Below are 25,190 nucleotides of genomic sequence, written 5' to 3'. Positions count from 1 at the left end.
TCAATTGATCTGCAGTTGCTCGCCTATTTTGCCTTGCACTTCGAATTAATGCACAGATATCACGATCCTGGAGTATGCGCTTCCGCCCACTGTTGCCCTTTGCTGATGATGTCTTTCCCTCGGAGTTCCATGCCGACATCACCTTAGACACCGTTGCTCGTGAAACATCAGCAAGTTGATCTGTCTTGGTCACTGAAGCTCCTGCCAAACACGGCCCAACAATCACCCCTCTTTCAAAGTCACTGAGGTCTCCTCTTGCAGCCATGCTAGCCATAATAAGCCACCAGGCCTGTCCAGCATTTTTATACATACCCTAGGCATGCTTGGATGTTGCATTAACACCTGTGTGGAAGCCCTTGCTTTCAATATACTTGGTGTCCCTCATTTACCCATGTGTTTCCATTTTTTTGTCCACTACCTGTATATCCAACTCCACAGCTGTAAATGCAAGCTATCATTAACATAATAAGCACCTTCATGACCTACTCTATAGCCACCCTAGGCACACATAAAAATATCTTAAAATGCCCATACATCATGACACTGAAGCTTTGTGTAAATCGAAATCACTAGTACTTAAAAGGACTTCTCAATAAGATTTTAAAATCCTATCTCTAACCGGCATTATTAACATTATCACTGGCACCCCTCTAACCAGCATTATTAACATTATCACTGGCACCCCTCTAACCAGCATTATTAACATTATCACTGGATCCCCTCCCCTTGTGTTTTTTCTATACTGTGGGATATGCAAATATGTATAACACAGTACAACACTATAGATGCATATCCTGAATTAGTTAAAAAGAAAACAACAATGTATAGAATCATCAGCACATTGAAAGGGGGACCACAGAAGCCATTTTAAATTTGATTTTTAGTTAAAAGTTTCAAAATCCTAGGAAATCTGAGTTACATTCCTGGGTACGTGAAATGCTGTTTGCAGTGTAAAACTGGCTTGTTCCACTAACAACCCCGGTCCCTGTGTCTGTCTGGACAGTGGAATTCCCCGTGCTACCTGATCATTCTGCAGGGCTTTGCAGACTCTTGGTATGTGTTGATGTACAGCTGTATAGAAGCTGGAGGGGGGGGTTGGCAGTCAGGAGCTGGCGCTAAACTGCAATCGGAATTCCCCAAGATTCTCTCTAAGAGAGATATTAATACCCAACTCTCCAACATAAACTTCTTTAATGAAGCACAACCACAGCATTTCAGAAGCTTGCTTTATAATAAAAACAAAAAAATCTGAACGATGCCACTGTGTCATGTGTTACTTTGATAACACTAACAGATTAGTGTATACAGCACAGCAACGCTTCCCAAATCAGTTAGTTATCCTAACTTTTAAAAGTAGAATGCAGAATAACAGTCCAATAGCCTCTGTAATAGGTAGACAAAAAAGCTAATTTCCAATATAAAATAAATTTTATAATTAATCCATACTAATTTCTTAAAATGAAGAGAATAAGAGTTCAAATTAATGTATAAATTAAAAAAAAAAAAAAAGCTACCAGCGAGGAACACAGTGCTTTTTACAGGAAGCTGGCAAGTGTCAAGAAAAGCATTGACTATAATTAGGACTTATTTTTATTCATTTCATTTTGTGGTGCTTATTTTTAGCTAATTTCTGGGGGTGCTTTCGCTTTGTACATACTGTATGAAATGATTGTTTTCAGTTACTTTCCACTATGCTTGGGCGTTTGTTTGTTTTTCTGTCACAATACTATAGTAGTAACTCGACAGTACTTGCACACCTAAGATGTACCTTCACATTCTTCTGGGGTTTTGTATGTAGGCATTTTTTTACATTTCGCCACAATTTGCAATTCTGTTTTAAATCCTCTGTACCTTAACTGTAATACATCTTTAAATCCTGCTAACAAGCCTCCATTCCTAATTGTAATCTCATTTTAAATTTGCAAGCGGAGTCTCCAATAGAAATGTAGGAATGTGCTGCCACTCAATAGTTGGGGCGGGTTTAAAGTATTCAGAACAAATCAATGATAGATACAAGGCAGGAAGGCGGGACAGCTGCACTGGGAAATGTATCCTGTTATTTATTTATTTTTTTTAAATGGGAAAGGGTTTTTTCGGTGTTTTCTGGCTATACACACTATTTTTTTTAAAAATCAGGGGTGTTTGATCAGAAGCCCCAATTATAATCCAGTGTTTATGGGTTTACAAGACCCCAGCACACACACAGACACCATGCTGTAACGGGGTCAACGACAAGATCAAGACACTCGTGGTCACTTGGCAAGGACGACAGCGTAGTCACGCCAAAAACTCTTATACAGAAAGTCACCAATTATTATTTTTAACTTTCCTTTCTTAAAGGTAATTTGGTTTATGGCCCCTAAAGAGAATTAAAGACATTGCAAGGAAGCCTACTTCTGTATATACCTGTAGCAAGGACTGTCAGTGCATTCTCAGGTGTCTGTATATACCTGTAGCAAGGACTGTCAGTGCATTCTCAGGTTGTCTGTATATACCTGTAGCAAGGATTGTCAGTGCATTCTCAGGTTGTAATACTAAGAGTAAAACTGTAAACAATCCTTAAAAAGAGCACAGTACTTCAAAATTTTAAAAAAAGGCTTCCTCCCCCCCACCCCCCCATTTAGATTTTTCTTCTGACTTCTGTAATTTGTGTCCACACATTGTAACCCACTGCAACTGAATACTGTATGTATGTGCAAATGTAAAATCTGAACAAAATACAGTGCCAGTCTATTACAGACTTAGAGCCGTATTTGAATGCAGTCTAGTGTTAGTGCTACAGTAGGAGACTGGGGCCGGGATGGGGGCGCCAATTCAAATACATTGTAAGCCCTGGCTCGTGGGTTACTGTCACCCTCCTCATGAGAGATGGGATCTTGAGATATCCCTCGGAGTGACTCCAGTGTAAGGTGCTTTTGAACCTGCAGCAGGTACAGACAGGCTCAGGCTGTGGAGGAACCTGCTGTTGGGCAGTCCCAGATTTCACCTGTTAGGAATTACAGGTGCTGCACAGAGCAGGAGCAGGGGAGGCTGCACAGCTCCCTTCCTCAAACCCAGGACAGAAGGGTAAAGGAGGTGGTCACAACATTTTTTAAAAACAAATAAACACAGGTGCCGTGACTGGCCAACCCCCTCCTCTTCCAGTAACTAAAACCCGTTCAAAGTGAAAAGTTCCTCTGCACAAGAAAAGGGGAGCACGGAAACCGATCGTACACCCTGAGCAGGAACCCCTTTCATTAATCTGTGCTCAGAACGAGCAATGGTGCTGTGGGGCCAGTGAAAGCTCGCCGCACAGTCACCTGCCCCATTCCCTCACTCACTCACCGGCTTTTGTTTGCTTTCATTAGTGCCGCATGAATGGCTGTAAATGGACTGCACATTCAGACGATGCAAGCATCCCCCTCTTTGCTGTCTCACCAAAACATTGCATCCGCAGAGCTGGGAAGCCAGTGGCATGTTGACAGAAGCCTGAGCTATGTATTGTTAGTATAGTATTAGTACTGTATACTTTTAGCGTTCCCAAGACAGAACCAGAAAAAAAAAAAAAAAAAAAAACATAATGCATGTAGCTGCCACAAACTAAGAACAAAGCACAGTACATCCCCTTCTCCATTAGCGTGATCCCTAAGCCTGAGAAAAATGAAGTGAGGGACCAGGACAAGTGTGTTTCATTTCTATTTTGACAACACCTGTGTATAGGAACACCTGCCCTGGGATTCAAAGATGAATCCCTGTGTTGATAATCACATGAACGCTGCGCTCAGCATGTTTATGGGTTCCATTGGTAATTAAAGAGCTGTTTTTGTTGCCCAGGGTGCTTGGTTAACCCAATGTTTTGTAAACTGCTGATGTTGCTTTAATCAAACTAGGATTACCTCAGACGGCTGAAGAAATCAGCCAGACTTATTCAAACAAATGTTCTCAGGATAGGATGGTAGTTTCTGGAGGCAGTGTGCATGGAATTGCAATTGTGGAGCTATTATGCTTTGTAAAGCAGCACACCCATACTTACCACTAATGTCAATCTAAACTCCTGAGCAACCCTGAACAATCATGGGACTGTAATAAATAAAAAAAGAAGTGACTTTTGTAGTGAAGATTTCTCCACCTAATAAGAAAACCCACCACCGATTCGAAGGTGCTAGGTGAAGGGAATACCCCAAATTCTGGCAGCGCTGCTAATAATCAAGCTTCAGAATGCTTACAGTCTAACATGTGTTCTTGAAACATGACTTCCTGAATGTGTACATACAGTAAGCTACTGTTGGTTATCATGGCACAAATAGACAATTAAACTAGTGTGCACTTAAACAAAGCACATGAAATACAACGAAAATCAAGAGATCTTCTAAAAAAAGATTGAAGTTAAAAGACCAATGTTGTGCATTGCAAAAGTAATACATTTACTACTAGCAGGGTAGGCAAACAGGTTAGATTTCAACAAACAAACCCCCAAAATAGGTTGATATTAATAGTTTTTAATTAAACAATTCTGAAATTAAAATTTATAATGTAAACATTTAAAAATGCTATTTTACACACCAAATTTGACTACAGTTCCTATCCGGTGGCCATCTTGAATTTAAGTTTTGCACTACTGACTTTAGCTTTTAGAATTAAAAAAACCAAAAAAGATTTGTCACTAAAATATTCAAACTTTTCATTGGAAAAATTCATTCCAAGCCAGACTGCGATTTTAAATTGAAAGATCTTTTTTTTTTTGTACCCCTAAAAACACGTCACTCTGCCAAGATGGACATGACACAGAGACAGACTGCAAAAATATGCACAGGCGTCATTTTTAAATGCATGGGTTTTGTTTCTAATATACAGAAACGTAATGTATTATAGCACATTCTAAAAGGCATTTAATGTGTCTGTTACAAAATAATAATTATACCCATTATGCACTATTTTTAGTAGCATTTCTTAGAGGTCAAAAAGTCATAACATTTTATACATTAATAATTTGTAAAGAATGTTCTTATACAACATTGGATTAACGCATTTGCCACTGAAAAGCAGGTAATGTAAATATATATAATTAATATGAAGAATTTATTTTTTAAATGTTATAAATGTAACCTAATTTAAACTAAATCTATGCATTGCAAAGTCATGTCTTCCACATTTTTCGACCTGAAAAAAAGAAACAAGGAGATTTGATAAAGGGGCATTCAGAAAAGAAAATAGGAGGCACTTTTTTTACACAGAATTGTGAGGGTCTGGAATGTTGTTGAAGCTGACACCCTGGGATCCTTCAAAAATCTGCTTGAGGAGATTCTGGGATCAATAAGCTACTAACAACCAAACGAGCAAGATGGGCTGAATGGCCTCCTCTCGTTTGTAAACTTTATGCTCTTATCTATGTCACTGCTGTCAATCACGCGTCTGCTTGCAAGTAAAACGTGTCTTTTAAATGTATCCCGCGTATTGGAGTCTTAGTGGAGTTTCTACACGCATCATGTTATTTAGGATTTATATGATTATCGTTCTGTCTCGTTACTACTTCTGGCAAATGTATATATCTCACGCATCACCCCATTTGTTAATGACAAGTCAGATTTTGCACATAAATGAATGCTGTTTCCCGTTACGCGCCTTCCACACACACAGCAGCATCGCTTGCTGTGCCATTGTGTCGGAGGGAGGGAACGTTGACTTGACGCCTGGAAAAACTGAAGCGCGTCACTTATTCAACCTAAATAGCTTTCCATACCACGCTTTACATGGTAATAATTCAAATAGGTGTGTCTTCCGGACACATTGCACTTACCAATTATATAGTTTTTAGTTTTTTTTTAAGATTTTGGAATTTCGTTTCGTTTTCGGAATACCGGCCCAATATATACATATGACTCAGAAGACGGACACACGCCTCCTTCGAAACGTGTTCGGCCAAAAAATATTTAAACGTTTATGAAAACAGATTCAGAAAGATTAAAATCAATTTAGTTAATTTTAATTGCGTTTATGTGTGTAGTATATAATTATATATATATATATATATATATATATTTTTTTTTTTTACGTAAGTAACCTGCAAACGAAACTGAGCGTGCCACAGACATGGCATCTAAGTCCGTTATACAATAAACTCCAAAGTATGTTTTTTTGCGGCGAATGTAATCTAGGTGAATTATACAATCCAAAGAATTATATTTTGTGTGCTTTTAAATAATATTTTCAGAATTTATTACGATTAACAGAACACGTTTCGTTGTCTCTTGCGATAAGTAGTGATTTTAGAGCTCTTTAAACGTAAAACTACTCAAACATTCTTCTTATTATTATTTTTTTTCGATTGATGATTACTGAAATAAATTTACATCGATTTGAAAAATGCTGCAGTTCACACAATCCTTCTCATTCGGGATGCACACGACCCACCCTGTAATATACCCCGCAATGTGATTGGGAACAGAACAAAACTAACAATTCAACGATCATTTTAACAATAAAACTCCACTCACTTGCACTGCAGATTAGACACTTTGTTGAAAAATACTGTCGTAGTTGAACTTCTATACGCTATACACTACCCGAGACTGCTTCGCGCTTACTTCGGTTTTCCAAACTGGTCCTGACATGCAACGAGCCACCTCTCACCCGGATGTTATAATCACATGACCAAACGCAGATAAAACCACATGTTTTTTTATGTACTATATCGCTGGTAGCAGTAAGGATGAGGAAACAAACACAAGCTCTGTCTTTTAGCAATGACTTTTGAAAAATGTGGCGGATTGGTATGGAAGGTCATTCGGGTCAAAAACGCGTTATTTAGTAGACTTTAAAATATATAGTGCACTTTCCAATTTGAATTTAGTAGCCTGTGTTGCAATCTAACACGTGTTAATTTGGCCAGTGACATCACTGAAAATGAAATAAGAGCCAGTTAATTTAAAGAAAACAGTATGTGTAATAAATTATCCAATTAAAAGTGGCCTTACATTTCTAATTGAAACAAACAAACCAACAAACCCGTCTGGGTACCTTGTTAATATAAACTGAATCGTGTCACAGACAAAGTTGTCTGTCAAGAAATCGGACTGTGGCTTAAAAGTTAAACATCGGCTGTGTAATTGCAGATCTTAACAATTAATTGTTTTCTTTTTATTGTCGTGACTAAAACAGAAAAAAAAAATGACATAAGTACAAACAACCTGACGGTAAGATTATCAATGAGAAGGTATTTTTCTGAGATGCAGGGTAGCCACCTGCACCTGCCTTGTTTCAGTGCATTAAGGTCTGTAGCTGAATTAAACCATTTCAAATAGAAAGTGTAGGAGGACTGAGTGCTTATGAAATGATATCTGGCGATGATCCCTTTAGTGTTTTTAATGGTAGTGTTTTCCCATGATCTTCCATTTCCGGTACCTGTAACAATTAATCTCCATGCTGACAGATGTGACAGATCTCTGATATAGTGCTGCAGTGTAATTGAAATGGTCTCAGTTTTGCAGGTGAGTCATCAGAAAGTCTACCCCTACCTGGCTATCGCTATACACAGAAAGGAGAACTAATTGATATGGATTGATATTGTACTTATGATTTTGACCCAGATTTATCTAAAATGTGTTCTTCCAGCATGCACCATTCATGTGTAACAGGAAAATAAACCAGAAAGGTGCAGCTTGGTTCAGTGTAGATCTTGAATTCCCATTAAATTGCTTTTTTAAACACTGACGCAAAAGCTTAGAACAGAGGTGTCCAATCACGGTCCTGGAGAGATATTCCACTCCAGGTTTAACAGGTAAAAGGATATAATTAACTACTTCAGGGTCTGGATGGAGGTTTCATTGGTTCATTTAAACAAGTTAGAACAGGGTTGGAACAAAGACCAGGAGTGGAAGGACCAACTTTGGCTACACCTGGATTAGAATATTGGACACCTTTTTTTAACTGTATTGAGTTTAAGTAATAATGTCAACAGAGACATAAAACACTAGTATACTGAAATTAAATAGCAGCTGGGACAGTTACATTGTCCCATAATTAGCCGCTGAATCATCATTTACCTGGTGAAACGTTGCGACATTACAGTCTTTCAGTGCACCGTGGTTTCTCAAGTTTCCCAGCAGCCAGGGCTGATGCAGTTGCCTATTTGGGCATGCAGTTGTGGGCTTCTAAGTGTAATTAATGGTCCAGCTCTTTGTTTAAAACAGGCCGACTTGCACACAACCCCCCCAGCACTTTGTCCAAGGAGATACCAGCCAACAGGAAAGCGCAGAGCAATGCTGTTTGAACCCACCACAGAATACAAACAGCTATAGACTAATCAGGTTTTTACATTCTAGTCAGGCTTTTCCGTACATTATAATCAGTCATTATCTATGAACAAGGGTTTTTCTGTGATGCTTTTCAATTCATACATCTTTCTTGCTGACCTGTTATTTGCTATATAGATGTATATTTTTTTAAAGTAGCCATTTTTTATGGTTTGTAAATACTTTGTAATTAAACCCTTTTTGTAATTAATCTTGCGACATAATGTGTGTGTGTTTTTTTTTTTTTACTTTTTGTATAAACAGGTGCAACATTTGAAAATTCCAGAAAGATCATTCTGTCGATTCCTGTATACTGGGACCTAGTCAGAAACAATTAAATAAACTGGAGTAATACTGAGCGTGGATCAGTGGCCCTGTCTCCCAAGCCCCTCCAATCCCGAGGAAAAGGCTTAGCTGCAGGCTACAGATACGCTTTTAAAAAACTGATAGTTAATGAGCCAGGTTTCTCGTGGCGTTATGATTTTGAAACGCCAGGTATTTATCTGACTTCGAAACACTGAGTCTGAGTTGATAACAGGTGTTGAATTTCAGGTACCTTTGATCAATTCTGCAGAAAAATACCAGTCTTTCAGTTAAAGCTCTTCATCCCAGGCCTCTCATTAAAGAGATTGAATCGTAACAACTGTCACAGAGTAACTACAATTCCAGCAGACCCACGGACTGGCAAAATTCTATATAAACCACACCTGGAAACTCAAGTTGTTTTTTTTGTTGGTTTTGTTTTCTCCTAAAAGCTTCTGAAATTGATTATTTCTGTTTGTGACTGGAAGAAAGGGAAGGATCTGCTGTATAGGTGCACTCCTCAGAGATTATGAGATTTCGGACTGTTTTCCCAGTTTACGTCACTGAATGCGCGTTAGCTTAGTGGAACTTGCCTGGGGGGATAGTAAAGCCTTTCTAAAAGGTGGCTTATACCAGTGAGGCTGGGGAAGGGAAGAGGGGACAATAGACCAGCAGTATTGACAAAGTTACACACTTCTGTAACTCAATCATATTTCCAAGAAAGCAAGTATTGTGTTAGGAAAGCCTGAGTGTAAAGCAACTTTGTAAAGACTTGAGTAATTTAAAAACCAGGGGGCTTGCCTGGTTAAAGCACAGCTGTGTGGTGTGCAGGGTGAGTCATACAGCATAGGTTCACATCCTGGCTGTGCGGCCTTCAGGGACTGTTTTTCCTCATCGCGTTACACTGAACCCTGCTGGCCAGGCGCCCAGGAGGCTCAAAAGTGGACACTTGCAGGCAGTGCTCCAGATAAGGTTTGAGGTCTGGGAATAATGTCTGATTTGCAACGTAGCTTTTTGTTTTTTTGTTTATTTAGCGGGCACCTTTATCCAAGGCAACTTACAGAGACTAGGGTGTGTGAACTATGCATCAACTGCAGAGTCACTTACAAATACGTCTCACTCGAAAGACGGAGCACAAGGAGGTTAAGTGTCTTGCTCAGGGTCACACAATGAGTCAGCGGCTGAGGTGGGATTTGAACTGGGGACCTCCTGGTTATAAGCCCTTTTCTTTAACCACTGAACCACACTGCCTCCTACACAATTCAACAGGCCTTCTGTGACTTGCGTCTTTTGCTGAACATTGATAAAACTAAAAGTATGCATTTTAATAGAAAAAATACGACAGGTTCTCTTAACTGTGTTTGCAAAATTAGCAGTAGCAGTTTATTAATATTGAGGTATTTGACAGGACAGTGCTTTGTCTTTTAAAACCCATATTGATAAAGTGCAATCTAAAGTTAAATCTAGAATTGGTTTTCTCATAATAAATCGCAATACATCATGTTTTACATCTTACTCATCACAGTGATCTTTATATTATGGTTGAATGACCTTCATTGCACACTAGGCGATTGGATCATTGGCTTAGGTTAGTTTATAGAAACCTCACTGGAAAAACCCCACTATATCTGTGCAATCTGTTACAGTTCTCTGCTTCAGTTTACAATTTCAGATCCGATTCAGAACAGATACTGTTTTGGGGTGCGATTCATTTCAGTTTGCAGTTGCTTATGACTGGAATGAATTTCAAATCAAATTCAAACTGCAGAGTTTTGTTTCGGAGGATGTTTTTAATCGGAATCTGAATTCACTCTTGTCTGATGCATGTGTATGTACTTGTTCATGTGTTATTTATTAATTTATTTTTTCTGTGTTGTTTTTCTGCTTTGTGCTGCTGTGATGTTTGCCTCTTGGCCAGATTGACAACAAATTCTCATTTACAACGACAATCTTCTTATCTGGTAAAATAAAGGTAAAATGAAAAATACTGTACAATCTTTAATGGTAATGAAATAGACATTACAAAAGAGCCTTTGTTAATTTGAACTGCTGTCGTGTGTTCTACAAGGTATCACACTGACTCAAATGAATTATGTTATATTTTAACATTAAATTCTTAAACTCAGCGAACATGTTACAATTTCAATATAAAGCCATACAGATAAATAAGACAGGGAAATGCATTAATAATAAGTTATATAACAGTTTGTTTAATATTATAGGCACCTTTTTTTAGAGGTTGCCTCTGACAATGGTTCCATTTGGATTTCTAGCTGCACTGGGGTGTTTACACTTCAACCCGTGTAGCTTCAAATTTTTCTTATTCTTACTGTGATTGGCTGTAATGACAACAGGGCCAGCCAGAGATTGGATAATATTTGCTGGATTGATTTTTCTTGTGTACAGTTTCCTAGTAACTGAAGACATTGTATTCTGGGAGATGTAGTTGTTGGTGGAAGTTTTATGGGAGACAAGACAAGCTGTGCAACAAAATTGCTATGCTTATTTTTACACATTAAATAAACATGTAGTGCGTATTTCGGATTTTTTCATGCGTAAAAACGGCAGCTATGCAGCTTATCTGGACCACTGCTTGCAGGGCTGGCCTTTGTCCTCCAGAGGTCAGTAGCTCTCGAGTTCCTGGCTGTAAAATGGAAGCTGGCCCAGTCGTGGGATCAGAGGACGCCCACTGAACCTTAAGTTCTCCTGAACTGTGTAGGGAATTGCTACGATGAGGGGAAAAAAGGGTTGGACATTCCAAATTGGGGGAAAATCGAGAGCAAAAAAAAATGTTAATTAATAAAAAAAGTAATTCCAAACCATTTGAAAAAATCTAGTCAGTTAATGTTGTTTAAAAGGATTGGTGATGTTTTTTCAGCGTTACCCTACCACCGTTCATAGCCATTTAAAGGGTTGAATCCGATCCAGTCGAGTGAAGTAGCTGTGGGGTTAGGTCATGCTATTGCGTATTGAGATGCTCCGCAAGGGCAGGGCTCATTAGAAGAGGTATCGAGTGCCCTGTAGTTTTATTTGTTTTTATACTTAATATAATAAACATTTCAGGCTGGTGAGAACATTGGGGTTATATGGGCTCCGGGCAGGTGCTGAGTGGCTGCTAACTCAGGTCATGCAGTACACGCATACTCCGAATTCACTGCTGGAGATTGGATAGGCGGAGTGAAAGCCGAGGATAATGACATCACCACCCAGGACGGGCACAGTCCTGTGTAATGAGGGAAGGAGACAGAGAGGGACGTTGGTTTGGAAAAGGGACTGTTTTTGGGTCCAGCTGTGTCAGAAACAAGGGGCTATGCTATGCAGAGGGACTGACAGACAGCACACCCACACCATAAGATTGGAAGAGTGCAGTGCTGCTACTAGGAAGCATCCGAGTAGTTCATGTTTCATTTACTACTGGAATGAATAAGTCTTGGAAGTCACTATGCTCTTAAGACTTTACCGGCGAGCAGGATAAACCAAAGCATTGATTCATCACAATAATCTGATCAACTGAAACGATAATGTAATGAGTCTTATAGGATCTTTTGGATGCATTGTAAACAATGCAAGGCTTGGTGGTTCAGTGGTTAGAGAAAGGGGCTTGTTACCAGGAGGTTCCCAGCTCAGCCACTGACTCACTTAACCTTGTGCTCTGTCCTTCGGATGAGATGTAAATTGCTCTGGATTAAAGCATCTGCTAAATGAGTAATTAATAATAATCATAATGTTTTAAATATGAATACCTTGAAACACCTTACATTCTGTTAGAACGATGTAAAAACTATTTATTGCAATTTACTCCAAAATATGTCCAACTTATTACTATAATCAATGGCCTCTAGTGAAAGGTGTAATCATTGCAATGTATTTAGTTAAAAGTGAATTGCACCTACTCTACACTCCAATCAGTACTGGGCGAGGTGAATGTCTGGTGTGTGATAGAATGCCTGTCTAGAGTGTTGAGGGATCATTGTTTCCTATCTGCCAAGGGATATGTAGCTCAGAGGCAGGTGAAAGGTGGTGATAAACGTGGAGCTGAGGTCAAAGCAAGTTAACACAGTGAATGTGAAGTGAGGCCCCAGGCAGGTTCTGTCACTGTCGCCTGTAATCTTATTCAAAACCCATAGATCACCCTGAACTAAATTGCAAGCTTGGCGTTTCAGGCATATTTTTGGGTTTGCATACTTGCAGTTCAGCGGGCGTAAAATGGAGGCGGCAAGATCCTTAACTGAATGAGAGGCAAACAAGGCTGGCTAAACTGGCCCAGTGTAAGCTTGTGATTACTGGCTGCAGTTCACTGCTTGCCATATATAATCTGACAGCTTTGTGGGATAGCATGCTGCAGTACCAGCATTGAAGCCAGTCTGCACCTTTTACTCTCTACATTATTCTTTGTTTTTGGAGAGCACATGGCTTTGCAATTCCTGCCACGTGGGTACTTTGAGAGACATGAAAGGCAGCGTGGAGAGAACGACTGAGAGCCTGGGGGCCAGTTCATTAGTGTTACAGCACTGCTAGTACGACACTGGGTAACACTTTAAAATAAGTGTCTGTTCATGATTATTTCACGTGTATTAAGGGAAATGTTATTAAGTCATGAAAAGTATGTCATGCATGTGACTTTTGAATTCAATAGGAATTTCATTTGAAATCAGTAGGAAATCATGTGTTAGTTACATTGGAATTACAGACACTTATTTTAAAGTGTTACCCGACACTCTCACTGTTCTCTGTTGTGTCTTTGATTTGCTAGATTAACATTCACCCCCCAGAATTAGGCACTATGGATCCAGGGAGTCTTTTTAAAGCTACTTTGCCCCCCTGTTCTGAATGTAAAAGCAAACATTAACATAAAAAAAAAACACATTTGTTGCAGGTGTTGCATTTGTAGTTTTAGACAGGTTTTATTTTTACCAAGCAAAAAAAGTAATTATGTTACTTATCCCCAGGTCACAAAACTTTAGTACAGTGTCAAAAATAATATTCTGTACAATGGTATACTTCATGGAAACCATGCTGTAGTTTTTTCAACGCAAAAATCGTCTTTTGATCAGGTTTTCAAATAAGGCTGGCCTGTGATATTTTCTTTTATATTTTCAGCGCCACTAACAGTGTCATAATTTATACACTCTTTCTTTCTTTTTCTTTCTTTCTTTCTTTCTTTCTTTCTTTCTTTCTTTCTTTCTTTCTGTCTAAGGTGGAACAAAAGAGCAAATGAAAGCAGGTGTAGACGCCACACTGAATCAACATAGATGGAGTACTGGCCTGAATAATCCCTTTTAAAACAGGAGCACTAATGCAAACAGCCTTAGCAGAACACTAGGACCCCACCTCAGTCTCCAGAGGAGGTGCTTCTACACAGAAACCAGACACCTAGTAAGTGACAAAAACTGTACTGTGTGTGTGTGGCCTCCTTTAGGCTGATTTGAATTCTACACGTGCTGCTCAAATGATCATGAAGATTCTTCTTCTTCTTCTTAGTAGTAGTTGTAGTAGTTATCATTTTTGTTATTATTTTTATTGTTAAAGACTAAAGCTGATATTTTATAGCCCCACACAGACTGGTAAGGAATGGATGAAGATGACTAAAGCATATTTAATGACGCCTCTCTGCTTGAATAGTCAGGCCTTAGTCTCAGGTTACACAAGATGGCATAGCATTGTGCTAACAGTAAAGGTCAGGCCTACTGAAATATTCTCATCAGCTTTCAGAGGGATACGCTCCATAATATCTGAAGTAGCCCAACCTCTAAGCTCAGTGCTCTTTTGTTCATTAACCCAACTAGCCTAAAGGTTAACTAGAATACTGGAAATGGAGTAATTGAGGTTTGAGTTACGTGTCAGTGTTTGTTTAAGATATAATCACATTCATTTTAAGCTGTGAATGAACAGATGCATGACACATCTCCGTTCCGATAGCCTCCTCAATACAGAGTCCATTAAAATGCAATGCAAAACCCTTAGAAACTCTTGATGAAGACTAGCTTAAGACTGGTTCAGATTTAAAAAAAAAGATTCAATTAAATACTGAAAACCTCTGCTAAGCACAGTGCTTATTATAGAGATACCAGGGCCTCACTTTAGTTTAGCTGCTGCATATTGAACTGGATCACTATTGAATTAGTGGGCCCTTTTCACAAGACTTTAAAGACTGCTGTAAGCATGTTTTGTTAATGCAACCTTGCTTGCAGTTCGTGAAAAAAGTCATATGTAACCTTAGAGAATGTATATAAGTCTTTAAAACAGCCATGTTCTGTGAATGGGACATGTTGGCAAATAGAGTTTGTATGTTAATATTATTGATAAAGTGCTGAGTTTGCATCATTTCTATTTCTAAACTGATGATACTGAGACACCTTGCTTTTTATTACGACAGTAGATTTGCAGCAGTAGTTCAACTGCTGCATCGGTGTATGGTACACTCAGAGTCAGGATTCGCAGATTGAGCAGCATTATCAAAATCTGTTTGGGAACTGTGCATTTCCTCAAAGCACATTTCGCAATTTGATTTCATTGCTTTACTCAAAGACCGAAGAAGCCGTCTCTCCTGTTTCGTTCTTTGCTTGTCTGGTATTTTCCATTTCGCAAATTGAGCAAAATAATGTGCTCAAAGACCGAAATAACCTTTCATTTGTGAATGGTCAAATCGCGAAATGGTTATTTTTGTCGGTGACTCAGAGTGTACAACATATACGCCTACGGGATCTAGTCCACAGTTTATGTAACACTTCGTTTGAATCAAATAGTACATCAATAACATCAAACAACAGTGATTGCAAACAGGAGACTGTTACAGAAGGATAGAGGCGCCTCTGTCAGCTAAAGAAAACAACTGTTGTAGTGAAAGACTTCAAGGGAGCCGTGACAATACTTTCCAAAACCCTTTCTGCCCCCGCAATCTACACAGACGAAGCTTCAGGGACTGTAAAAGACTCTCAGGTAATGCTTTTTAATGTCAGGATTCCGATGCATGTAAGCATGACGAGAGCATGATTTCCTTTGGAATTCATATGAAGCCTCTGTCAATCCCAAGCAAGGTCTTACAGTACTATTGCTCGCACTTTAGGTTCTCTACGTTATATGAAATAAGAGCTTGTTAATAAACTTCTCAGCTATTCATGCTTATTACACTGAAGACATGCGAGCAAAGCGATGGAGAGAGACATTGAGTTAGCAGACCTACAGGGCAGCTCTGAAATCCCCTGTTGCTAATTTTACTCAGAAAAATCTAAAGGCCGCTAACAAATGTTGTTATTAGGTCATAGCAGGGCAAAGAATTGCATTCCAGCATTTTAAAATTCTTTGGCAAATTGCGAAAGTGATTTGAACCTTGCAGTGTTTGACGTAGAAGAGAGTCAAATTACAAACATCAGGCTTTAACTGAAGTTATTTACAGAATGTTTTGATGAATGAAACCCAGAGCTCTGTTCACAAAGCTTTAATTCATGAGAATGTTTTTGCAAATAAAATAGTGATTGATATTTATGAGACTAACAACAGCAATAAACAGTTTTAGAAATATCAAACTTTATTTTATTCATAAAACAGACTTTAAAAAAACCTTCTTTAAACAACTCCTGGTTTAAGGTTTTGTGAATACAGCCCCCCGTTTCATTTAACCCACCAAAACGGACTCACTCACTTTATGAATTCTTCAGCCCTATTCACAACTGTAAGAACTGTTTTAGGGATTGTATTTTTTAAAGTGTCTTTAAACATTCTATTAGGATAAACAGTGCTTTGAAAAACAATAACACACTTCTACCCTTTCTAAGCATTTAACCCTCAGTTAATTTATTTATTTTATCAGAATGGGTTTCATTATATTATCATTTTAATGAGGCATGATACATGGGAACTGTCCTTGCTGTGTTGTTGTTGTAAAGCAGATGTTAGGGTTTGTAAATTGCCTGGACGTGTTATTATTAACTTGTGAGGCTTGTGAATGTCTTGTTGGAGTAATTTGAAAATTTGTATACAGCTTCATAATGGTGGGGGAACGGTGCCAAGCACCCATACAGTATCAACAGGACGGTATCAGATGGGAGCTCATGTAAAGTAAATAGAAATTAAACAAAACCGAACACATGAAAGCAGGTCATGGATCATTTAGGCTGGTCCCCGTCTTCCGAAAAACACAACAAGCTTAAGACTGACACAGAATAATCAGCTGTGTACAATGAAAGTGGGGAATGGAAGGGCCATGCTGGAAAAGACTCTGTTATCACACTGAATGTCACGGGAGCCTGGTTTATTGATACAGATAACATCAATACTGAGCACTAATTGCTCGTTGCCTAGGAGGATAGTGCACATCTGAGGGATTGCTTTCCAACCTGATGGTGAACAATCATTTGTTTGATCAACTGAATTTCTCATCTGGTAAATGAAAGGGTAACACTCTAGACGTGTACGTGTTATTGTTCCTATGATGTACACAGCAGTCTGTGTTGTAATGCATTCTGCTAGTGTTCGGGATTTCATTTCTCAGTTTCCTAAAATGACTGCGGCAGCTTAACAGAGCTGTGTCGTGTGCCATGTGCTCTTGTTTATTATTTCACCCTCTTTTTAAGCACAAATGGTTTCAGAACCGTTATGCTGAGCATAAAAACAGAGCTAGCACGAGAAAGGCCATTTTGACAAGGTCTATTGTGGATGTTTATAGCTCCCTTGGTTTTTATATTAGTACTGTCCATCTTTTGTATTGTGGATGTTTAGAGATCCCTTGGGGTATATATTAGTACTGTTCATCTTTTTTTTGTATTTGTGGAGGATTAGAGCTCCCTTGGGTTTATATTAGTACTGTTTATTCATCTTCTGAAATGTCCAAGTTGTGCTCTGAAAAAAACAGTAAAGAACATTTTTATGGACCAATCGTTTTAGAAAAAATAAAATCTGGAACATGGCAAGCGCTTGTGCAGCTAACAATATTCCTCAATTAAACGACTCCTGGGTGCTGGACCCCTGAACTAGAAAGATACTGGAATTTGGCTCTGATTGGAATATTATTTCCCAGACAGAGGCGTTTTAACCTAAACAGTGGCGGTCTAAATACCACCGTCATTTAGATTATTAAAATATGAAGCTTTCTTGAGGTTTTGTTCCATATTATTACTGACAAAAATAAAGCACAAGGATTTGCAGGGTGGATGTTTGATATTCACACTCTCAGGTCCTATAGTCATTGATTAAGCCAGCGTTTGGATCAATTGAATAGACTCCAGCGTCTTGATGGATAGTCAAGCCTGAACGAGCTACGAAGGCTGGCCTCCATCCATTTCCAGCTGTTTCTTTCTTAATTATTGGATGGAATCAGCCATGTATCTATATATCTATCCAGTAATCATGAAATATAGTCCTGTAGACAAACGATTAGACATGGAGTCTTTCTCATTGACTCACATCACAAAGGTGCCTGCTAGGGTCCTTTGTGTTTGTGTTTTGAATACTTATATCGTGCACTGTAGACGTGTTTATATTTAAAACATGTACCAGAAAAATATCACTACAAGAATATGCATTTATTAATGAAGGCTGTAAGCCAATGTTGTCCTTCATTGAGCAATATGGAAATCAATGTGGCTCAGAAGTAGCACTAACCAGTTGTAAGCCAAACCTTAAGAAATAATCCTTTGATTGAATTTGGACAAGCAGTACAAACAAACACTCAGAAAGACTTCCAGTCAATATTGTGAATGAGGATCAGACCACGATTGGTCTTCATAATTTCCTTTAAAAAAACATCTGTGAATTTGAACCTACTTAATTGCTCCCGTAGCTACACTATAGACATGCTTCTTTGCTTGTGCTACCCTCGCATTGTTGTCATTAGTATGCCGCACTTCTAAATACCCTACACATGCAACAGCTGTAGTAGAACTAGACAGAGTTTTACTGCATATCTGGGCACTGTTATGCAGTAAATACATACATAGTGATATTGAAAACTGGCACACAGACATGGTGTAGCATTCAAAGCATAGCCTTCATCTGATGAAATAACTTTGTGTTATACACACAAACCAGCTGCTTTAAATACATGAGATTAGGTTAAATAAAACTCCCTCAAGATCATTTAATTGAGCGATGAAAATGGACGAAACTGGTACCATCTACTGATCCTCCTGTTTCTGTAGTAATTATGACAGCTGAGCAAATGCCAAAGGTCTATTTTTACTTACAAAATATTTGCATCAGTGAAGCAACTTAGTTACTTACCGCTGAAAGTGGTGCTCAGGACAGTACTGTAAAGTTGTGTAAGGTGGACGTTCAAAATTCATGCTGTACTACTGTTCTTCCTTGTCTTCCAAACTAAAATAGCAATTCAAACAATAATAATAAATGAAACAAAGAGTTAAAAAAAACCCACAGAAATAAATAAACAAAAACAAAAACAAAACTATCTGTCTAAAGTGCTGGATGGTCAAGTGCAAAGGAGTGAAAGGCGATTTGAGTTTTCTTTTGTTTTTGTTATTTTTTCACAGGAGTAAATAGGCGGGGCCAATTCCTCAGCCTGACCAATCAGAATGAGCAGAGGGCTTTGGTATAAGAGCCACTGCTGGGCATGCCAACTGAACATCTTTTGCATCTTAAGAGATAAATCAGCATGTAAATCAAGCACATTTTCCACTTGTTTGTTTGTCTCACTCTGGAACTTGATCTCAACTCTCAGTCCTCATTGGCTGGCTCAGCTCTTGCATCACTGTTTAATTGCAGCAGTTCTGTTGTCAGTAGCCACCCCCGTGCTTCGGATGAGCCCTCCTGTCTTGCTGTATGGCTGATGGATCACTTCTGGAGAATCTGGGGGCAGATGTGTCCAATAAAAATGCCCAGGGGTGTTTCTTTCTGTCTCTTTTGATGCACTGGTTATTTTTAAACAGCCGCTGCTGTAGAGGTTAAAGCAAGACTCAGAAATGTTAAGGAGGGGGGGATTTCCTTGTGTGCAAAGAATTATAATCTTTACCTACCTTGTTGCAGAAATGGCTACTAGTGGCAAGCAGATTTTATGTAATGATGCAGAGGATCCTCGCAATGACACTCCTCCTTGGAAGAAGAAGTTACCACAGGTGTAAAAGCTGTCTCTCTGATGACGGTGGAGCGGAGACACTGGTTTCTTTCTGTCTCCCCACTGCAATTCCACCAATCGCTTCTAATGTAATTAGCAAGTGAACAAAGTGAATGTCTTCTTGACAGACTGGCATATACAGTAGCAGATTGAAGTGCTGGTAGTCCAATACCGGCAACCTGTCTCTGAATATTAGAGTATTCTTAATACCACCCCTCCCCCTTCTCCCCTCCTTTACACAACACATGCATTCAACCATCACTCTTTCTCTCCCACCCAAATAGTACCAGCTGTAAACTTAGACGAGTTTTGTGGTTTTCAGGAATGAATGGTGCATGAATCAGGGAGCTAAAATAAAACAGAGGCCAGTAAAAGGGGATGAAAAAATAGAAGCCGTGTATCTATGGAACACAATCCCTGTCCTCGAGAGTTGTACTATCAAGCAGAAATGGAAAGATGAGGGGGGGTGGGGTTAACCCATTACTCACCTACCCACAATGCACCTGAACGCTTGTGATGTCAGCAAAAGATGCCAACTCCATGAGCTCAGAGTGGGCCCTTGACAGTCTTTTTTTGTTGGGAATTTAGGAGGAAAATGTCATGTGGAAAAATCTCTCTCTCTCTCTCTCTCTCTCTCTCTCTCTCTCTCTCTCTCTCTCTCTCTCTCTCTCTCTCTCTCTCTCTCTCTCTCTCTCTCTCTCTCTCTCTCTCTCTCTCTCTCTCTCTCTCTCTCTCTCTCTCTCTCTCTCTCTCTCTCTCTCTCTCTCTCTACGTGCCAAAGCAGTGGAAAGTTATTTTAAACTGACACCCCTCAGCCCACGCCCAGACAGATACTAACAGTTACTAACATCTGCAAATTGTAAATCCATTTCAAAACTGCGGTCCTGAACTGAGTCCAATTGAAACACTACTGTGTGGATTAAGTGTAACCTTAATGCATCCCAATTTTTGCCACTTTGTTTTTCACTTCAAGGCAGGAGATGCCAGAGTGTAACTTTTATAAAGTGAATCACCCAATACGTGAAATGTAATAATCATGTCGCAGAATAAGATGAAGCTGTGGTGATTTCAAATGGTGGCAGATCTTAATACTTCCCTTGCTTCAATCATTCAATCAGACCCTCCCTGGTGTTTTTACAGACAGAAATACACTGGGTCATTACCTTGTCTACCAAAGTGGGATCAGTACAAACCAAGAAATGTTATGACGAGGCTGTATAATGCACTGATGGAGCCCGCTTTTTGGCTTTGTCTAACGGGGAGGGCAGCTGTCTTGCCTCCCAGCCCATTCCCTCAGGTCAGCCTCTCCACTTATCTGCAAGCTAATTTATGGGCAGGGGTGCCTCGAAAGGTGAAGCCAAAGAATGTATTGTAAAATATGTGTAATGTAGTAGTGCTGTCTGGTGTGTTTTTTTATAATAAATTTAGTAGTCAACAATTGATTTTACCCTGTTTTTCTCCCAAGTTGAAATATCCAATTGTATTTTAGGCTCAGCTCACTGCTAACACCCCTGCGCTGACTCGGGAGTGGCGTAGATGAACACACGCTGTCCTCCGAAACGTATACCGTCAGCCGACCGCTTCTTTTCACTCTGCAGGGCCGGCATGCAGCCAACCCAGAGCTACAGTGTCAGAGGACAACGCAGCTCTGGGCAGCTTACAGGCAAGCCCTCAGGCGCTCGGCCAGACTACAGGGGTTGCTGGTGCACAGTGAGTCGAGGACACCCTGGCCGACCTAAGCCCACCCCCTCCCCCCGGGCGGCACTTGGACAATTGAATGGCTAGTGTGTCTTAATAAATAATTTATCACATGAGCTTCCTGACTGAAATTGGGGAGAAAATCAAATGTGGGGTAAAATTATAAAGCACACTAACACCAACAGGGAATTAAAGCCAGTGCTGGATGTGTTTTATTTACCTCCCCTCCCTCCCCGTATAGGCTGACAACACTCCATTTGAGATAAATAAATGAATGTTTCCCTCATGGGCGCATATCCCAGATACCCACAGATGCAGTGGGGCGTTGAGTAACCATGTTGGGTCTGAATAAGTGAACAGTGACTGTGCTTTCCTCATAACTCTTAACACTTCACCGCGCCAAGCAAGTCAAAGCCTCTATTAATCTGCATTTGTATTGGCACTTAGCAGTATAATGTAAATAGAAGCAGTGACTGCCAACTGCTGTAACTGAACTCTGCTGTATATCCTCTTTAATTCAGTTTTATTCACCCATCTTCCTGTGTGCATTAAAGATACCCTTTTGGGGGGTGGGTATTAATGTCCCCGAGTTTACTCATGGAATACCTCTGAGCAGATGGAGGGGCAGCTGATAAAGCAGAGGCTGATACTGCAGCTCCATACACTGCCAGTGTGATCTGTATGGCATTGTTCAATTATGTGAGCAGACTGGGATATGGGAGCTTGTACTTCTGGTGTTTAATATATTCAATCGGTCAATATTTCTTATATAGCGCCTTTCGTGATAAACCTCCTCAAAGCACTTTACAGATAAAAATAACGAAATAATGTTTAGTAGGTAAAACAATAGATAAATACTAAAATATAAGATGATACAATACCATAATCATTGGATGTCAATGCTTAATCCCTTTAATTGGGTCGTAACATTTTCTTTTAATGACTGCTTTCACTGACCTTTTAGAAGCGTTTCATTATTATGTCTCCTTTTCTCGACTTTATTTTACCCCGCTAATTTAGAATGTCCAATTATTTTCTTCACCCTCATCGCAGCAATTCCCCACACAGCTCAGGAGAACTGAAGGCTCAGTGGGTGTCCTCCGATCCCACAACCGAGCCAGCTTCCTCTTTTACACCCAGGAACTCGAGAGCAGATGTCAGAGAGCTACCAGCCTCTGGCGGACAAAGACCAGCCCTGCAGGTGTCTGTCTGAGCTCACTAGGCACCTGGATGTTAGCAGCATTCCTTCAAGCCTTATATAAAGGCTGTATGTATGAGTTTTAATAAAGGACTGTGCTGATGCAGTGTTGTGTTAGGAGGTGTCTTGCTAAGACTGTCAAAAAACAGGGGAATAACCTGGTTAATAAATCAACACAATAGATGTCTCCACCTAAACATCACACTTTTTTTGACTACATTATATTGAAAAGAACCTTCAATAAACTGCCATCTAGAAAACAGTGTTTTTGTAAGTTCAGAACAAAATGTTTTCTGAAAGATCAATGGAGCAAAGAATAGGGTTGCAGCTCCACTAAGGATAAATAAATAATCGTCTCCCTGTGTTCTCGAGTGAACTCAAGGCTGTTTTAACAGTGTATCACCTGCACAGCACACACTTATCTAGGCGTGTTCACAGTGTGCTCCATTATGAGAAAAACGCTCTGTCTAATGCATGTACAGAAAAGAACAGAAATGACTCAGACATTAAAATGTTAATCTTCTTAAAAAAAAATTTAAAAACATGATGAGGTGTTGTAGACAGTGCACTATGAATTATAGCCCTTTCATTTGTCACAGCCAGGAATGATTCTTACAGCACAAGCTGTAGTGATTAGGCCTCGATGGCTGTTTTCCCCTCAGAGCGGTGCGTACTAAACAGGAAAAGGCGTGGTCGTTATGGTCTAGGTGGATGGCACTGGACCAGAGAAGTGGATTTCAAAGCCTGATGGGTGTGACTGTCTCTGAGCAGCTCCAGACCGGGTCTGCCCTTTCTTCAGGCAAGGAGGCTCCTGCCAATGTGGGCACACCCATGTGGTCAGTGCCAGCCAACAGAATACCCTTCAACATCTCCAACACTCGCTGGCACTTCACCGCACAGCGCTGCCTCTCAAATCCATAACTCAGGGCCGCAGCCAGCCAGGACCAAAATCTGAGATTGAAATCTGCACCGCGCACAGTGCGGACAAATCACAACACCCACAACCTCTGAAACTTTAGCTTCTCAGATGTGCTGGTTGTGAGTTCTGTTGCTCCAGTGCTGAATTTTGATAGACACTATTTGTGCCTGTAAAATTCTAGCTGCTGACACCCTTTGGGTGCAGTACTTCCTGATTCCAAAGAAATCACTCAGTGCTGTGACCTGTGAACTCTGCTGGCCCTAGCAATAATTATGAGGTGGGGCTGGCAAAGCTGAAAGGCCACTGTGCTCAAAAGTACTCGAAAGGAGCTGGCAACTAGGATTCTACAGGAACAGATGTCAGGTGGATTCTGACACTGAGAAAAATGATTAAAATTCAAAACTGGAGGAGCAGCTGAACTCGGAACCGCTGTGTGAACATCATAAACGTGTCATAAAATGACATGTGAAGCTATTTACTGTGCTCTTTAAGACTGTCAATTTGGTGTGTGTCCATTTTATATTATTTCCCCAGTTCCATCTCCGTTTCACTGTATTGGGGGCTACATAGATTCCTTTATTGATATTTTGTCATGTAAACAATAACAGTAGCTCCAGCAATACTGTATTTCTCTTCTTGATAAAGAAATGAACGTACAAAAACACAGATTCATTGACACAAGTCCAGCTTGAAAACTTCTGGAAGGAACGGCATTTTTGTGGTTTGATGGCACTATTCAGTACTGTCTCTTTTTAACCCACATCAGTTATCATTGCATCACGACTCATGTTTTCCACCTGCAAAGGGTTTGCCCTGTTTTAAAGAGAGGCATATTTTTCTGATTGGAATACAATGGAAGACAATTTAATTGCAGTTGCAGTACAAGCAGTTTATGGGAGTTGCTAGTTTTATATCGTTAAAATAGTCTGATGATGAGACCAAAGGTTGAACATCAATGTTAGAAATTAAAAGGGTGTCCCCCCAATTTCTGTTTTAGTTGCTTGCTAAATTACTTTAATTGTTTATAATACAAGACAATTATATTAACTCTATTCAAACCCAGGACCTCGAACCCAGGACCTCCAGCATTTTTTTCCTTTACTCAAACCATCCTATTGATCCAGCCCAATGGAAAATCCTGGGAATGAGCATACAGAAGCACAGGGATTATCACACCGCACTGAGAAAACATTTCTGATCCCCCCCTGATTTGGAAATAAAATGTAATTTAACAAAAGATGCAGTGGAACTGTTGCCCAGTTACCTTTAGACACTTTTATCTAGGGCAGCAGTGTGGAGTAGTGGTTAGGGCTCTGGACTCTTGACCGGAGGGTTGTGGGTTCAATCCCCAGTAGGGGACACTGCTGCTGTACCCTTGAGCAAGGTACTTTACCTAGATTGCTCCAGTAAACACCCAACTGTATAAATGGGTAATTGTATGTAAAATAATGTGATATCTGTGTAATGTGAAATAATGTACAATGTGATATCTTGTAACAATTGTAAGTCGCCCTGGATAAGGGCGTCTGCTAAGAAATAAATAATAATAATAATATCTTCATCAAATGTGCATATAAGCGTTTGCTCGTTACATCACAAGGATCCCCAAAAGGCTTAGTCTGTTATTCCAGTTTTTCTCGGTGTAAAAACTAGCTGGCGAAACCTTTCTTGGTGTACCAGCAGCCAGAACGTTCACCCAGCTCACTTGTGATCAGCACCCAGCTTGGCAGCTGCTTC

At 39.8% G+C, this 25,190-nt stretch overlaps 1 protein-coding gene across 7 annotated transcripts in view; it reads right to left on the bottom strand.

Annotated features, from left to right (window-relative positions):
- Positions 1-19,016, bottom strand: part of LOC117417065 (tumor protein 63-like) — a 63,245-nt gene extending 44,229 nt beyond the window's left edge. For 2 of the 7 annotated variants that reach the window (XM_059034304.1, XM_059034312.1), the window contains exon 1: positions 18,792-19,015. In XM_059034304.1, coding sequence (XP_058890287.1) covers positions 18,792-18,853 — 62 coding nt within the window. In that variant the 5' untranslated portion in view covers positions 18,854-19,015. Of the gene's footprint in view, positions 1-6,473; positions 6,830-18,791 lie in introns of those variants that run through there. The other 5 variants (XM_059034306.1, XM_059034305.1, XM_059034315.1 and 2 more) reach the window with 4 other exon arrangements.
- Between the last annotated feature and the right edge of the window lie 6,174 nt (positions 19,017-25,190).

The sequence above is a fragment of the Acipenser ruthenus genome, chromosome 12, assembly GCF_902713425.1.
Source record: "Acipenser ruthenus chromosome 12, fAciRut3.2 maternal haplotype, whole genome shotgun sequence".
NCBI lineage: Eukaryota > Metazoa > Chordata > Actinopteri > Acipenseriformes > Acipenseridae > Acipenser > Acipenser ruthenus.
The sequence above is the reverse complement of the archived record's forward strand: the minus strand, read 5'-3'. Positions and strand labels throughout refer to the sequence as shown.